Here is a 17542-nt window from a genome sequence, read left to right as displayed (position 1 = left end):
CGTGTATTGAACAAAGTTTAAAATATTTAGGATATGGCCTCCACAGAAAAAAAAGTTTGCTCTCCCTGGGTATAAACATACAACTATTTACATATTTGTGTCCAAATGGGTATTTCTTACTTTTAAATAAATACTTACATGTAACAAATCCAGAAGAAATCATTTACTTTTTTAATAAAAATAAGTTTTAAATTTGTTTTCTCAGAATGTTGATGATGAAGAAATTATTTGACCTTCAACTCTATCACTATTAATGATGCAGATCATTAGGTAAAGGGTATTTGTGATATCACTGTCTCTATAAAAGCCAAAAGATGCACATTAGCAGAAGAATCATTATAACATGTATTTTAAATGTTGATAATTATATTAGAAGATTGCTTCTTGATGATGCATGAGGTTCAGAGGCAGAGTGATTCTTACAAATCTCTTCATGAAACATGTCTTATCATTTAGATCAAATGACTGACCCAGAATTATTTTCCTTAGAACTATTTTCCTATTATTCAAAAATAGTTAATTCCAACAATAGTTTGATTTTTCCTTCACTGTGTTGAATTAAAGTGAAATTTTATAAGTTTCTCATGTTGAAGGCAAGACTTCTGGCAGAATTGAGAATGCAATTATGAATTCAATAAAAATGCTAAAAATATAAATGATTTGTTCGTACAGTGAAATTATGCACACACAAATTTTGTTTTGAATATTATGATATAACCTTTTTTAACGAGTTGAGGAAAGTATTGAGCAGACAAAATTCACATTTTGATCCAAATTAGATCTGATATTTGCATCATTTGAATAAAAAGTATAGTTGCAAAATTTACCAATGTTAAATATACACACAGTAATGGTACTTTGTGAAAAGCTATTACTGGGGGGAAAAATGCACCATGCAGAGTGTACTTTTTTTCCTGCTGTCAATCAATATTTGGATATCAGAAATATTTAGGCCCCTGAAGAGTAATTTTAATAGTGACTCCAATGGTGAGAGAAGGGTTTTCACAATTTAATAGCAAAGTCCTCCAAATTTTGGTTGCATCTACTTCATATCTCCATCAAATCAGTCAAGTGGAAAGGTATACAAAAGAAACAGGCAGAAATATCACTATTTTCTGGAATCTGGAAGAAATGGATTTTTTTTTAATGCGTACTAAAGGAGTTGTTAGGTTTCTAATGATCAATGGAGATACCACAGTCTGTGGACATCTTGAAGGGGGACAGGTAAGTATTTTCAAGAAAACAGGAAGCCAAAGAGTTCCAAGATTAGACAGAATGATTTAAAGACATTTTCTTTGGTGAAACATTTAACCAACAGCTAAGAATCTATTAGCATAAAAAATAATATCATCTCATTTCTTTAAATTAATTTGAGAAGGAATTTTTACAAATTTGCTTAAAAAAGAGATTTAGAATGGTGTTATCTAAGGAAATAATGTAGATGTAATTATGCGATGTATTTGCAAAATGTGCACAATTTCTAAAAATATTTTAGTAGTTAGAAAGAAAATATACCTTGTCATGATTAAAAAAAAGATGTATGAACTGATGTCCAAGTTCCCTTTATATTCTTGAAAGCTTACCAGTAGAATCACCTGATTGTATTCACAAAATTGACTTATAAAACTTATTCATGGGCTGGGGATGTGGCTCAAGTGGTAGCGCGCTCGCCTGGTATGCATGCGACCCGGGTTTGATCCTCAGCACCACATACCAACAAAGATGTTGTGTCCGCCGAGAACTGAAAAATAAATATTAAAAATTCTCTCTCTCTCTCTCCCTCTCTCTCCCCTCTCTCACTCTCTCTTTAAAAAAAAAAAAAAAAAAAAAAACTTATTCATGAGTAATAATAAGTCACAGTATATAACCTCTAACATTGATTTTTTTCAATAATAAATAAAACATTCAAATTTAATTTGAAATAATTAAGACAAAATTAATTTTTGTGTCTATGTATATGAACATAAAAATATATATGAACATATACATATGTTTGCATTTCTTACCTGTAAATTGTTCATCACATTCACAAATGAAACTATTAGCTGTAACGTTGCTGCAGGTTCCGTGGATACAGATATGTGGTTGACATTGACCAAATATTTCTGAACAATTTCTACCTATAAAAATGAAAACAAAATTTCAACAACAATATGTGCATTGCATCTAAATAGCTGATTATGGCCATCAGTTTCCTTAAATTTTTTGTTGAGAATAATACAAAAATTTAGGTAAAATAGAATTTAAATTATAAAATAATGTTACATGATGATGTATTTAAATTGAAACAAAAATTAACTTGGATATTTGATATTTTTTTCATGTTTTGATTTTATCCTGTAACATTCAGTTGTTTTCAAATTGTTGATATTTAAGCTTTAATTTCTGTGATAATTCAAATTTTTATCACATTTTGATGGTATATATCATTCTAATATATAAATATTAACATCTACTGGTACCATTGAAATGGTAATTTAGAAGGTTTAAATGTGTATTGTGTACTTTACCACCTAAAATAAGAAAGAATTAAAAAGGAGAAAAAGCAGTCTGGGTTCTCAGAAGCTGTGTAAAAATACATCTTACACTTTATTTTCCCTGTTATATAAAATTTTCTAAATCCCACTTACCCATATTCTTGTGGTTCCCTTCTATCATACACATCAGTCATACCTGGCTATTTGTTCTATACATATTTAATCATCTTATCTTCAAATAATGTTTGATGAAATCCTAAGGTATGGCAGGTGTACGATTGTTGCTATAAGACAGTTGCACACAATGTGGCAGTATACCTGCCTTCTGCTCACTTAATTGAGTTCTAACTTAATTTGTTCTTGTCTTTTAAATTCCTCATATATTGAGGTCTCTGCTTCAGTAATGAAGAATTCTTTCTTCGTTCACATCAAAGCAATCCTCAATACAATGAAAATATAAATATAATTGTATACCAAAATGTTATCTAAAGTCTTAACATCCAATATATCTGAGTGTGAATGCATTTGATGTTGACTGAGTATTTGCCGAAGTAAATAAGTTTCGGATGAGGTCGTTAGAAGCTAGCAAGTTGTCACATGCCTATAATCCCAGTGACTCTGGAAGCTGAGCCAGGAGAAATACAAGTTGAAGGCCAGTCTTAGAAACTTAGCAAAAGCTTTTCTCAAAACAAAATTAAAAATAAAAACACTAAGAATATAACTTAACTTTGTGGAAAAGTTTCCCTGAGTTCAATCTCTAGTTTAAAAAAAAATGGTTATTAGGATGGGTCTTAATCAATTTGACTGGTGTCAATTGACTAGTATCCTTACAAGAAGCCGAAATTTGAAAATTTGGACACAGACATGTACAGGGGAAAATCAATGTGAAGATATAGTGAGAAGATAGCAATTTACAAACCAAGGAGAGGAACCTCACCTGCCAAACCCTTGATCTTGGACCTCTATTGTCCAGGACAGTGAGGAAATAAATTTCTATTGCTTAAGCCAACCAAACTTTTTTTTTTTTTTTTGTGGCAGTCAGGGCAAACAAATAAAGTGAACACTCTGAATTTCTTTGGTAATTATACATATGTTGGTGTCTTGATATAAAAATAAGTAAGATTTACATATGGTACATGGTAAAAAATATGTGGCCAAGTTTACTTTAAAACTCTTTGGACAGGTTAAAATATATGCTTTAGAAATTCTCAATTAACACCTTTTCATTCACTCAAAGCAGTTTGTTGAGTGCTATCACTTTTTGTATAACTTGCCTAATTTTAATTATCTGATCTACAACAGCATGAGTTACTGGTATCATCAATGTGAATAGAGTCAAATAACAGTTTGATGACAGTTATGGAAAAATATTCAGTGGAGAGTTTTAGAATTAACTTCTGAAGTGGTGTTTGTTTTTCCCTACCATGGACTATAAAATTACTCTGTGCAAAATTGGCTTAGGTGAGTGCTAAAGCCAATAATGGCTTGTCAAAGTCTTCAATGAAATCTTCAAGCCTAGCTCCAGTAGAATCATCACCAGGCACATGGGAGAAGACCATTGTGAAGTTCTCTAAATGTGCCCAACACAATATGGTGTTTCCAGATATGGTCCACTCCAGATACATCTGCTGTTCAACCTCCTTCCTCTTTAATGACCAAAGTATACTACCAATCAGTTGTTTTCTATTATTATTATTATTATTATTATTATTATTATTATCATTGTAAATATTGCTCTGGTTAATCATCCTGGTCTTAATCTTTTCTCTTATAATTTCCAGTGTCAGATCTGTGGAATTCCTGTCAAAAAAATTCTCTCAAAGTCCCTACAGTCTAGATATTCCCTATATTTTTTCAATCTTTCTCATCACTTTATTTTAATGACCTAAATTTTCCTCTTAAAATCTCTGGTGGACATTCTTAATATTCCCTTTAACCCTTGCTTCAGCCTTAGGTAACAGAATTTACAAAGTTCTTAAATTGCCGTTCCTGTGGCTTCATCACCCACCAAACTGTCCTTGTCTTTGCCTCTCATTAATCTGGCTAAAACTGATCATTAACATATTATCCTTTTTCCAATATTGTCACTTTTTTTTACTTTATAGATGCCACACTGATATTTATTACAAACATTTCTCTTAGCTCATAATTATTTTTTCTTCTCCAACTCTACCAAGCATCTCCAAAGCTTTCCCCCATTCACATAGTTTCTTAACTTTCTCTATCCAGATACATTCTTTATTTCCTTATTATCACCTAGAATTACTTAACGAAATACCATAAGCTTGGAAACTTTATTCAGTGACTAAAAAGTTTTCTATTATTATGATCCAATTATTTTTAATGTATGAAACATTAATAGTGGATGTGGAAAATATATGAAAGATACTTAAGGATAATCGCATATGTTTCTAAGAAAGTTTTCAATATGAAAAAGCCTATTTTAAAGAATGTCTGATGGATTTTTAAATGTACAGAATTTAAATGTATTACATTTTATGGAATCTACATTTTTTAAAAAAATAGCTTTTTTAACAGTTTATGAATTCAGTTTATTTTTACATTTTAATACAATGTGTAATTAAAAACAAAAAGTTCTTACCGGTAAATGGTGGGTGACAGATACATTCGTAGTCTTCTTTACCCCGTTTTTCTCTTTTATTAATGCAACTTCCATTATTCTTGCATGGTCCAAAATAACATGTATCATATTCTTGGCAGTACTTTCCATAAAATGGAGTCTGGCAATGGCAGCTATATGTCTTCTTCCAAACTTCACTAAGACATTTACCATGCCCAGAGCAAAATTCTGAACTTAGAGATTCCTGGCAGAACTGTTGTTTGACCGTCACATTCAGTCGAAGTCCCAGTTCACAAAGTGAAGGACCACTTGCCATTACTGTGATAAAATAATGTGTGCCAACACTCAGCCACTGTGGATTAACCATGTGTATCCCTTTTAGATTGCAACCAAAAAGTAACTGATCTTCAGCTGTGGTATTTTGTACACAGTCAATGAAAGATGCTTCTGAAACATTCATCAGATTTATCTCGGAAAATTGAAGAGACGGATCAGAAGAAATTACAAGGATGTCTCCTAATTGAATCTGCAAAGGGCAAATCTGGGGAACAACTTGATTGAGTAAAATATTCATTTTAATGTTTACACCCAAAACTGAGCAATCTCTGTAGAAGTTGGTGCAGATGTTGTCTGTCAGTGTCCAATTCACAACATATGCTGAGGGTTGTGGATGCCATTCTTGAACCAACTGCCATTTACATGTTGTTTTTCCATTTGTAAAAGAGCTATGGAGAACTACCAGGATCAGAATGATGATTGACTTGTTAGTCATTTTTTGTACAATTGTATTTTACAGTCTCTCATGAAAATGTCAGGAGGAATTGCTGTGAAATGGTGTTATTTAATTATTGCTGGATATTTACAGATAGAGATATTGTTCACAAATTCCTGGGGTTGACTTTTTTTGTCTATTCCTTTTATACTTGATGACAGGGGAATTTGATAAAGAAACAGGAGAGTTCGTGTTTTAAATATCCCTTTAAATATAAAAAAACCCACATTGTTAGTGAAGTTTTTACTCTATAAATTACTTAATGGTATAGAAAATATTTAGATGATTTCTTAGATCAAATAAGAACTGGCATAGCAAAGACAATGTCACTAATAGGTATGGACCTCTTGGGGAAAAAAGGCCAGTCAGCAACACCCAGCTAAAATATATTAATCTGGGCCAATCTTATGTAACCACCTATTTTTGAAAAGTTTTACATCATGACATAATTAAAGCAGTAAATCACAGCAGTCTTTGTATGTTGTCTTTACACCAATCTTAAATTTCACTGACATAGGGCAATAGCCGAGCCTTCCTTTATGAATGGTTTCAATTATCTACATATAAATATTCCTTTTCTAATTGGTTTAAGTATACCACCTTAAAACATAAAGTAATCATAAAGATAATTTAAATATAATTTTATATAATATTTTCATATAAACTCAGGTTTAAATGGCTGTTGTTGAAAAATCATGTTGTTTTTAATTTGTAAACTAGAGGATGGGATTCCCACATAAAGGACTCATAGAGAATACATTGTATAAACCACCAATCTTAGTCTGAGTCTTCCCCCAGCATGTTTGGAATGACAGAGAGATGGCAGTCAAGTAGGGAAGAAGAAGTGTAAAATGGAATAGTAAAAGGATGATTACAAATTGAAGTAATATTAAAATAGCATTTCTTTCATCCTGCATACCTACACTGAAAGTGCAGGTAAGAGCATCAGTTTTGTATAGAGGTCATCATTGCTTCAAGAGGGCAAGAAAACAAGCAAGGATTCTGAGAGCTAATATAGTAAGACAATTTTTAAGTGATTAACTATTATTGAGGGGTCACTCTGTGCAAATCACACTTACTAGTCAGTTAGCAAATGAACTACAATATTTATAACCAAAACCAAAACTGAGTAGCACTTTAAATAAGTATAATGGGAATATCAGTTCCTTGGATTTTAGTTATGTAGCTTATTTACTCTATGTTGTTAGGCAACATATGCTTTAAATCCATTCACTTTTCTATAACTACATGGAGGACAGTACACCTGTTTAATAAGGTAATACTGAAGGTTAAATTGCACTATGTAAGCAAGAGTCATTTCATAAAGGACTATTGTTTGCTTTTCATATAGACGGCCAATTTTAATTAGCAACTATCTTTGATTAAAATTTATAATTATCAGATATCAAATTGCAACATTTAATCTGTACCATGAATAGCAATAGAAGGCTAAAATAAATTACATATAACATTTTTAAATTAATGTATTAATTTGTATAAAATATTTGGTAGTCCACTATCTTTTTTTATATATATCTTTATTTTATTTTTATGTGGTGCTGAGGATTGAACCCAGTGCCTCATGCATGCCAGGTGAGCATGCTACTACTTGAGCCATATCCCCAGCCCTGGTAGCTCAATATCTTAATGGCCATTTCAGATCATGTAGAAATCAAATTTGATATATAAATTACCTCTTTCAATTTCAGTTCTTCATGTCACAAACCTATAAAATATGTCATTGTGATTAGTATATAGTACTACTAAATATCTGGAAAAGTTAAAATATATGATTTTCATAGAACTAACTGTTAAGCATATCAAATCCATTTCATATATATTAATTATCAGAAAGATTTGTATAAATTACCAATCATAGTAAAAGTTTAAAGAAGTACATTACACAAATATATTCTGGACCATTGTATATCAAAACAGTATGCTAGATACTGCAAATCTATCAACTATCAGTTGGAAGAATGTACCAAAGTATAGAACTAAGAACTTAGAGAAGACATTATTTGTCATTGACATTAAATCCATTCTATCAAATATGGTCTAAATTCAGATGATGAAATGGAATCATGTTGGAAAGTTGGAGTATTCCAGAAGAAAACATTTAGCAAAACATGTTGAGGGGAATGTGATGATAGATGCCTTTAAGGAAGAAAAGTAGACCATGTAAGTGCAGAGGGAAGCAGAATCATGATGAAAAACAAACTCTTGCTTCAGAGTATAGCAAGAAGGCAGACATTGTCAATAAAGGAGATTGTCATCCTTGCACATGGGCCATGCTAATCTTCTCTGTATTGTTCCCACATTATATTTCCTAATAAAGTCATAGACTATAAAATTCTGAGATAATTAATGTTAAGATAAAAATTTTATAAAAAGGAAATAGTATCTTCTCTGAAGGCAAGGGTGAGCCTTTTGAAGATTTAGATAGGGATTAACAAAGAAAGACTTTTATTTTGAAGACATCAATCTAATTTCAGAGTAAGGAACATATTGGAGAGTATAATTAGAGGAGTTGAGACACTGATGGAGCAAATAATAGCAAAGATCTAATAAAATGATAATGATGACTAACTAGTACAGTAGCAGCAGAAACAGACCAATGCTGGTGAAGTCCAGAAATGCTACAAAGGTAGAATCACATGGTCTTGAACACTGTGACCTAAGAAAAGTTAAACTCAGAAGCACCAGGTAGAGAAACAAGATGGCAAAGAAAAAAGAAATGTCAAAATCCACATACTTGATTTGAGGTATGCCTCATTGATTTTCTAAACAAGCTTTCAGAAATTAATTATTAATACATATGTGAGTATAGGAGATAAAACTAGGCTGGAATTATGAACCTGATCATATTAATTACATTTTTATTTCCATGTGTATATAAAGTTGATGGAAGGTTAAGTTGAAAAAACTTGAGTTTAAATCATAAAAAGGAAGCATATAAAAAGATATAAAGCAGTATATAAGAAGAAAATAATAATGAATATAGAGCAGGAGGAAAGAAGAAGATAATTTTCAAATACTAATGTTGTGACAGGTGGCAGAAAGTTGAGGAACTTACGTTGGGGGATATTCTATTTATGAAACAGAAAAAGATTCGGGGTGATGGTCATTCTGTATTTTAAAAAAGGACAATGGACAAGAGTGTGTTGAAATAAACAATGAGGAAAACATAAGAATGTTAGAGAAAACTCAAAGAACCACTAGGTAATTTTGAAACACTTTATGGCTGTAAATGCCAAATTTACAGTAGTATCAACCTGCCTGCACAGGTGTATTATTTTCCCAGTAGCATAGTTAAAAAAAAAAACAATAAAAATAAGTTGCAAATGGGTTCAAACACAAACAGTTACCAATTTAATTCCACATGCAAATGCTAGGAAACAAATTACATTTGCATTGAAGCAAAATTAGGTCTGTGTGACATTTTTAGCCTGGCTGCAGATGTGAGCTTGCATTACTGCAGGGCTAATCCTGTGCTTCTCAGAACTCTCTAGGTCCCTAATTATTGTGCATTTATGTCTTTAAAGAGAAAGTGACTTAATGCATTACATTTATGCCTCATGGAAATTTAAATAAATGTAAATAGCAACAAAAAACAACAAAAAAGAACTCTTCTATATAAGGTCAGTTTGCATTCATACACACTGAATGCAAAATGCTTTGCATTTCAGTAAGAACAAGAATAATATAAACATCTCACATGAATAAATTTGAATAAGTGCTATAATTTGGACTCTAAAGGTAAGTATAATGGTGAATGACATGGTTTGTTATTTATAAATAATACTCTTCAACCCTGCACAAAGTAGCAAACCAAATGACATTCTGCTCACTTCCAAACATACAGACGCATTCATTGTGTGGTTGAGAGTTGAAATGAAAAAGCATTTTCATTCTATGTGATATTATCAGTATATCATATAAATTCTTGAGCCAAAAAGCCCAGAAACTGAGGAACTAAAATATAATAGAGCCATTTATAGAGGGGTGAGAATTAATGATACTATATGTAATTTAGGTATAACTATGCTCAAGGCATAATATTACAAACTGTGGAAGTTTAAAATAAATTTGTATTATTCTGTACATCAGTGGTTATTTCAGCTTTCACCCTAATGTGTGTATAATCTTCAAAATATTTTTTTTAAATTTATATAATATATGTTATGTTTAAAAAACATCTAAAAATGTGAGAATTAGAAATGGAGGGTATAAAATTAACAGATTTATATTATAAGTTCTAATACTACATGCGTATGCTCTAGATGAAGGACAACAGATTTTAAACAAAACACATTTTATTGAAATTACAGGAGGGAAATGAAAATTTGGGTTTTAAATGCCAGAACAGCTAGATATCAGCAATATAGAGTAAAAATTCTAGCAAGAAGTCTGGAAAAAGAAAATAATAATAATAATAATAATAGAAAGGAAAGCTGAGATGAGCAATGGACATGAGGTAATCAATATACTCAGGAGAATTCAGAGTATGAACATGTTTGTTTATGTATGCAATAGAGCATTGAATTAAGCTAAGGGTTTCTGATGAAAGATGGTAAACTAAAAACCTGGAGAAAAATAATTTTCAGAAGGTGGATGAAAAAAGATATTTCAAACTTACTTTGTATTTTGTTAGAGAAAACAAAAAGGGAAAAAAGTTTCCAAAATTTTTTTACCATGCTGATACTTTCACAGATTATAAAGTTAATTTACTAACTTCAATGATTATAATGATGCTAACATCTGCAACTAAACTTAATCAGTATTCCCAAAGCTGATATATTTGTACAACATGTTAGGCTTTTAAGGGTTAAGGGACAGGAAAATTAAATGTAGAAAATTCTTTCAACAAAATGTCCATGAAACAAAAGAGAATATACAGAGAAGTTGACAAAATAGAACGGAAATCTCATTTAAGCCATCAATGTCTACAAAAACTTTTTGTTTAAACTCAGTGTCTATATTGAGTAGCACATTCCTATAAATTATGGTACAGTTTTGAATGCCTTTTTTAAGAGAAATAGTGTGCAAAATGTATCTTTTTCAATTACCTGAAAGTCATTTGATTTCTGTCGCTTACATTTATATATTCTTAAAATGAAAAGTCAGGAATAAAGTAAGTCTAGAGAACATGGGGCTCAGTGACATAAGAGGTAGATTGAGCCACAAGAAGATGTGAATCTCATGCTTGAGCTAAAGAATGTAATAGCACATCATGGGATTAGGTTCAGGGATGGGACAAGGTTCGAATGGTTGTGCTCATTACTCAGCTGCTTATAAATAAATGTATGCTTTTATGATGTATTAATAACTTGCTTACACAGTTAGGGATTAAATTTATTCTGGCATTATTTTAGAATAGTTTTCACTTTTAGTCCACATATTTAAGGAGTAGGCCATAAAATTATGAATAGCTATTTTAAAGAGGATCTATAAGAAATTGAGTTTACCCATTATGAAATTAAAGAAGTTTACTCTATGTAACCTAGTTTAGAAAATAGTTTACATGTGTCTGTGTGTGTGCACATACACACATGCATATATCTATTTACATGTATTTACATGTATAACATTCACCACATTCTGAGCAATCACAAAATATTGGCATCATCATTTCTGCTCTCATTTTGTAGATGATGAAAATGAGAATTTAAACAACTAATCAAAGTTTCATTATTTATATCTTTCAAGTTTATCTGTCCTATTTCTTGACAAATTATGTTTTTCTAGAGGTATTTTAGTTCAATGAAGACAAGTTACAATTAAACAAAATATGTAAATTATGGTTAATATAATTCAATCACTGTGTATCTGTTACAAAAATGGTAAAGGAATGGAAAGGAAAATGAATATGGTGTAATTAAATAACAAATTGAATATTGGTAATTCACTGATTATAGAGTAAAAATGTGTCCCTATTTTAAGGACTATAATTTTAATTATTATTATGCATATTATATTTTTTATCTTGTGGTTAAATTTTGTCAAAACACAAAATTTTATATTCATCATGGTGAAAAGTTACCAAGATTATTGTAAATATATCAGATTACACTCCAGGAATCAGAATTTGTTTTGTGATACTATAAGTTGTTTCTTAAAAAAAAAAAAAAAACAAACTCAGCACATTTGCAACTAAATAGAGGGTAAAGATAGTATTGTCAAATAGAAAATGATGGTACAACAGTATCACACCTTAATCAACATGATTATTTGATTTCAGGAAACAGATCTGTTTTTATAAAAGTTTGTATAAATTGTACCTTATTATATATTTATACTTCTTTCCCACCCATATTAGTTTAGAGTATGATCCTTAATTCTTTTCTGATATTAATTAAAGTTTTCTATTGCTTATATCTATTAATTTCCATAAAAATTGGTCTCTGTTAAAATAGTAACATTTTGTTGAAATTTACATGACTCTACTACAAGAAAAATCTAAATTTGTATATGACTCAAAGTCAAAAATATAGTGAGAGCTAAAACAAATTTCTTAATTTCTGGGCAGATTTATGTTTCCTAAAATTCATTCTTTGGAAATAGTAATATCATAGATGGTAGAATTTTCTATATGTTTTAGCATCTTCCAGAGATGTAATTATCTCTCATTGAGACTCTGAATGAATGATTTTAACTCTTATGAAATCTGACAGAGATCTGCATTCTTTGAAGATCTGAATGTCAGTAAAAGTAAGGAAAGAGTAGCTACAGAAGATAATGTCAATGGTTTGGACAGGACTGAAGATGGCCCTTCATAACATCCAGTTAAGACTGGAATCTAATATTTTTTAAAAAATTATATTTGCTATATTCTCACATTATCTGTTAATATAGATTGTAAATTACTGATAAAGCCAAAACTATACTAATCAAACTATACTAATCAAAGTGAAAAAGTAAAAAAAAACTATATGACTACCTTGAAAATTTACAGATTAATATTATTATTAAAACTCATTTTCTTGTTACTAAAGGTAAATATTATTTTAAATCTTAAAATATTTAATAGGGCACTTATGAAATAACAGTTAAAAAGATATTACTTATCCTGCTCTACTCTCTAAAGTTGTCTTAATCTAACATACTTCTTAAGGATATTAATTCCATTTTGCCAAATTGCATACACACTGCCTTCTTTTTATAAATACTTACTTCATTACAATGGATGTGGAGTCACAGTGCAATTGAACACAGATTTCCTCTCTAGCCCTTACCTACCTCATGTATATTCTCCCCAACTACCAACATCACCATTCAGAATGTATCTTTGTCACATTGATGGATCTACTTGACACATTATAATCACTCAAAATTCATAGCATACATAAGAATTCTCAATACTTTTAGTTGCACATTCTATAAATTTGGACAAATATTTCCCCACTCTCAACAAAGGTTTCTCTGTATCTTTTAATACTTTTTGTTTTTGGCTGGGGGGTACCGGGGGTTGAACTCAGGGCACTCGACCACTGGGCAGCATCTCCAGCCCTATTTTGTATTCTATTTAGAGACAGGGCCTTATTGAGTTGCTTTTGCTGCTTTGAACTCACATTCCTCCTGCCTCAGCCTCCTGAGCTGCTGGATTACAGGTATGTGCCACTGCATCGGGCTGCTTTTCCTAGTTTGATACTCATATTTTTAAGTGCATAAATAATACTTCATTGCCTGAATCTATCACAGTTTATCTGTTTACCAAAAGAAGGACATCATGCTTGTTTATAACTTTTAGAAATTATGAATAAAACTGCTATAAAGAGCTTGAAAATGTGTCATGAAACTAAACATATTCTTACTATATTTTTTACATATCACATCTAACAGTTTCTACTATTTTTAAAATCTCATATTAGCATGCTACATTTGTCACAGTTAATAAACTGTTAGGATATTAACCAAAAAATTTTACTAAATGATCAATATTTTAGATTTTTCATTTTACTTTATGTCCTTTTTCTTTTCCAGAATTGTCTTTCCAGAATTCTTTAGTTAAGCCTTTCACATTCATATAGTGGTCATATTCTTTCATTCCTCCTCACTGTTGCCTCTCAGATGGGAATTGTTTTTGATGACCTTGATATTCTTGAGGAGTGATATATTTTGTATTTTATAGAATGTCCTTCTACTAGGATTTGTCTGATACTTTTCTCCTGTTTAAGCCAAAGTAATATATTTTGGGAGGACCATATAAGAAAAAATATTTCTTTAAAGAGTAAAGCAATAAGTGCCATTTCATCATATTTTGATTATGACTAGTTACAATTTGTGGTCACCTTAGTCACCTGGCTTGAGGTAATATTCATTAAGTTTTGTCCTTTGAATTTATTTTTTCCCTCCACTTATATAATATGTTCTTTGGAAAAATTATAAGACCATATTTAGTTTGTAAAAAACTGCCAAACTGTTTTTAAAGTAGCTGTACTATTGTTCATTCCTTTCAGCAATGAATGATAGCTCCCCTTACTCTGTATGCTTGCCACCAGTGAGCACTGTGGCTTCTTCAGAGTTTAGCCATTCAAACAGGTGTTGGTGGTATCTCACTGTCACTTTAATTTTCAAATCCCTAATGACAAAACATATAAATATATTTTCACATATTTATTTCCCATCTGTATGCATTGTATGATGAGGTGCATGTTCAGATATTGAGCACATTATTACATTTCTCTTTTATTATTACATTTTAAATTGTGTATTTGCATATAAATCCTGTATAAGAAGAACTGATATCTTCACTACATTGAGGCTTTCAATCAACAAGTCCGACACATCTCTCATCTAATTTATATAATTTATTCATTTTATCTAATCATTTTTATCAAGGTTTGTAGTTTTCTATATGTTTGTATAAATTTCATAGATTTATATGCAATTATTTTATTCTTTTAATGTCCATGTAAATAAAATGCTTTTTCATTAAATATTAACTGTTAATTACTGGTACCTAGGAAATCAATTGACTTTTGTACATTAACTTGTATTCTGGAAAATAGTATACTGACTTATTTATTCTAAAATAATAACTTTTAAAATTTGAGAAAATAAAAAGTTACATAACTTTCTTATACATATGTATACATTTCATTCACTTTTCTTGTCTAATTACATAAGAATTTTACTCTAGGTTGAATAAAATTAATGAAGGGACATTTTAGCTTTATTTTGGATCTTAGGAAAAAAGTATCCCATTTTGTGTATTAAATATGATAACAGTAAGTTTTTGCAATTGTTATCTGCTGAACTGAGGAATTTTCCCTTTATTCTTATCTCTCTGAGAGTTTTTAAATGTTTAATTTTAAATTGTAAAGTTGGTCTTGATTTGTGGAATAAGAACCTCCTATTATGTTTAATATAATTATTTTTACTCATACTTTGATTCAAGTTGATAAGATTTTGTCAAAGAACTTTGTGTGTGTTATGAGATATATTAGTCTATGTTATTTTTATTTTAAGGCTTTGTCTAGTTTTGAAATTAAAGTAATAATAGGCTCAGAGAATGACTTGGTGGAATTCACCAGTGAATTCAACTTCTTTAATAGAAATAAACCTGCTTCAATCAGCACTTCTGACACCTTTGATAGTTTGCGTCTTTCTTAAAATTTTCAAATATTGTCATAGAGATTATATTTTGTCTGTCTTCACTATCAGTTTAATGTCCACAGGAAGAATAATGTTGATCTTTTAAAATTAGTAATGAACTTATGATATTAGTATTGTGCATCTTCTCTTTGTCTTTACTTCTGATTCTGCCTCTCCCTTCTTTTAGTTAGCATGGTTAAATTCTTCTTCAATTTTTTGATCTTCTCAAAGAAGCTTAATTAATAGTTCAACTATGCTTAATTCATAACTAAACACTGAGTCTACCACTGAGCTACACCCACAGACCCTGTTTTAAATTTTATTGTTGTCTGTTCTAATTTTTATTATGTCTTTACTTTTTGCTTATTAAATTAAGGTTACTCTTATTTCCCAAGCTACCTAGGGTGGAAAATTAAATTATTGATTATATATTTTTCTTCTTTCCTAATAATGGCATTTAATACTACTTATTTTATTCTGTGCATTGTTTTTACTGGGTCCCATGTAGGTTAATAAATTGTATTTTCATTATAATTTAGTTTAAAATATTTTATAAAATTGTAATTGTGACTTTTTTTTAACAATGTGCTTTTAAAAGTACATTTTTAATATCCCAAGTATTTTGACATTTCCCAGTTATCTTTTTATTACTAAATTCTGGTTTTAGTCCATCATTGTCTGAATATATATTTTGCATGATTTCAGTCCTTCTAAATGGTCCATATGTATGATATAGAATATGGCCATCTTGCTGGCTGACTGACTATTCACACAATCTCAAAATGACTATGTCTTGTTAATAGACTGAGTGTTCTATAAATACCAATTAGATGAAGATGAAGATGAAGCTTATCTAGTCAAGAAATCTTATCTCTAATTTTAAAACAGAATGCCAGGTCTATATTATATAAACATAGGAAAGAATAAACTTTTCCAAATTTTAGAAAATGAAAAATACACTGCAGGAACTGGGGTTGGGGCTCAGTGGTAGAGCTCTTACCTAGCACGTGCAAGGCACTGGGTTAAATGCTCAGCACCACATAAAATAAATACATAAAATAACGGTATTGTGTCCATCAAAACCTAAAAATGGAATTGCCAAGACAACTGTACCCTCCATAGGTAAACTGTAGAAAATATCTGAACACATGGACATGTTCCCCTCCTCTCTGATTTCTTTTGGAATTTCTTGATTTCTCTTTCTTCTTTGTTTCCCTGGTTGTCAGAACTTCTATTTTGTTTTTCTCTCCCTTCTTCTGTTCTTTGTGTGCTGAAAGCCCGACTCTGACACAAAAGGAAGTGAGTAGCCTGCTGAAGGGATGTTAACCTGTGGTTTTTTTCTTTCTCATTGCTTGAAGACGGATTTAACTTTAGATGTAGCATCCACTTCTCACTCACCCTCACTTCTTTACCAGCAAAACCGACATGTTGGTTTATTTAGGTCTCTGTAGCTCTTCTGCTTCGACCAAGAATTCACCTGAACTTGTCTCTTCAATCTCCTCTCCTGTTTAAATTGTATAGTCAAGGGCTTTTGGTTTTTGGTTTCACACACTTGATAAGCTCGCCTAGAGTTCCTCCTCATTCTATTTCCATGTATCCTTGACTCAATACCTCTTTCCTGCTCCTGGTCCATCTTCTTCCTCACTGCTATGTCTTCCACATCCTGCCTTGACATACTCCTCTTCCTCTTGTACCAATGGCCCACTTTTGTTTTCTCTTCCTGGCTGGAAATTCAGAGCCTTATTTTTTCACCTTTGGGTTTCTTTGTCTGCTGTACACTATCCACTTCAGCTTCCTTCCCTAATTCATTAACGTTGTCTTCACTATACTCTCCACCCAGGGGCTCATAATCTTCATCCTCCTCCAAGGTAGAGGTCTTGGGAGTCCAATTCTTCCATGTTGCTGCTGCTGGAGGCCAGGCAGCTGTCCTCAGAGAAGAGGACTGGAAAATGGCCAGAGACTCATGACATTGGCAGTAGACACCGGTGTCTTTTTATATTTCCTTTCCTAGTGTATAAATTGTATTTTTTAAATTATTTTTTGAAAAAAGGTTCCTTAACATTTACAATATGCTTTTCCAACTAACCTAATTCCATCTTTAAATAACACTTTTCT

At 31.0% G+C, this 17542-nt stretch overlaps 1 protein-coding gene and 1 non-coding gene across 2 annotated transcripts in view; both read right to left on the bottom strand.

Annotated features, from left to right (window-relative positions):
• Eys (EGF-like photoreceptor maintenance factor) overlaps window positions 1-5830 on the bottom strand; it is a 1574159-nt gene extending 1568329 nt beyond the window's left edge. The window contains 2 exon segments of the mRNA XM_077801488.1: window positions 2007-2120; window positions 5080-5830. Of these exon segments, the coding sequence (XP_077657614.1) occupies window positions 2007-2120; window positions 5080-5830 (865 nt within the window).
• Window positions 5831-8070: 2240 nt separating this feature from the next.
• On the bottom strand, window positions 8071-8174 carry LOC113188507 (U6 spliceosomal RNA). Its single transcript, XR_003301550.2, has one exon. It is a non-coding gene; the product is annotated as a U6 spliceosomal RNA (small nuclear RNA).
• Between the last annotated feature and the right edge of the window lie 9368 nt (window positions 8175-17542).

Source organism: Urocitellus parryii, chromosome 8, assembly GCF_045843805.1.
Source record: "Urocitellus parryii isolate mUroPar1 chromosome 8, mUroPar1.hap1, whole genome shotgun sequence".
Lineage (NCBI taxonomy): Eukaryota > Metazoa > Chordata > Mammalia > Rodentia > Sciuridae > Urocitellus > Urocitellus parryii.
Note: the sequence above shows the minus strand (reverse complement) of the source record. Positions and strands in the feature narration are given on the sequence as shown.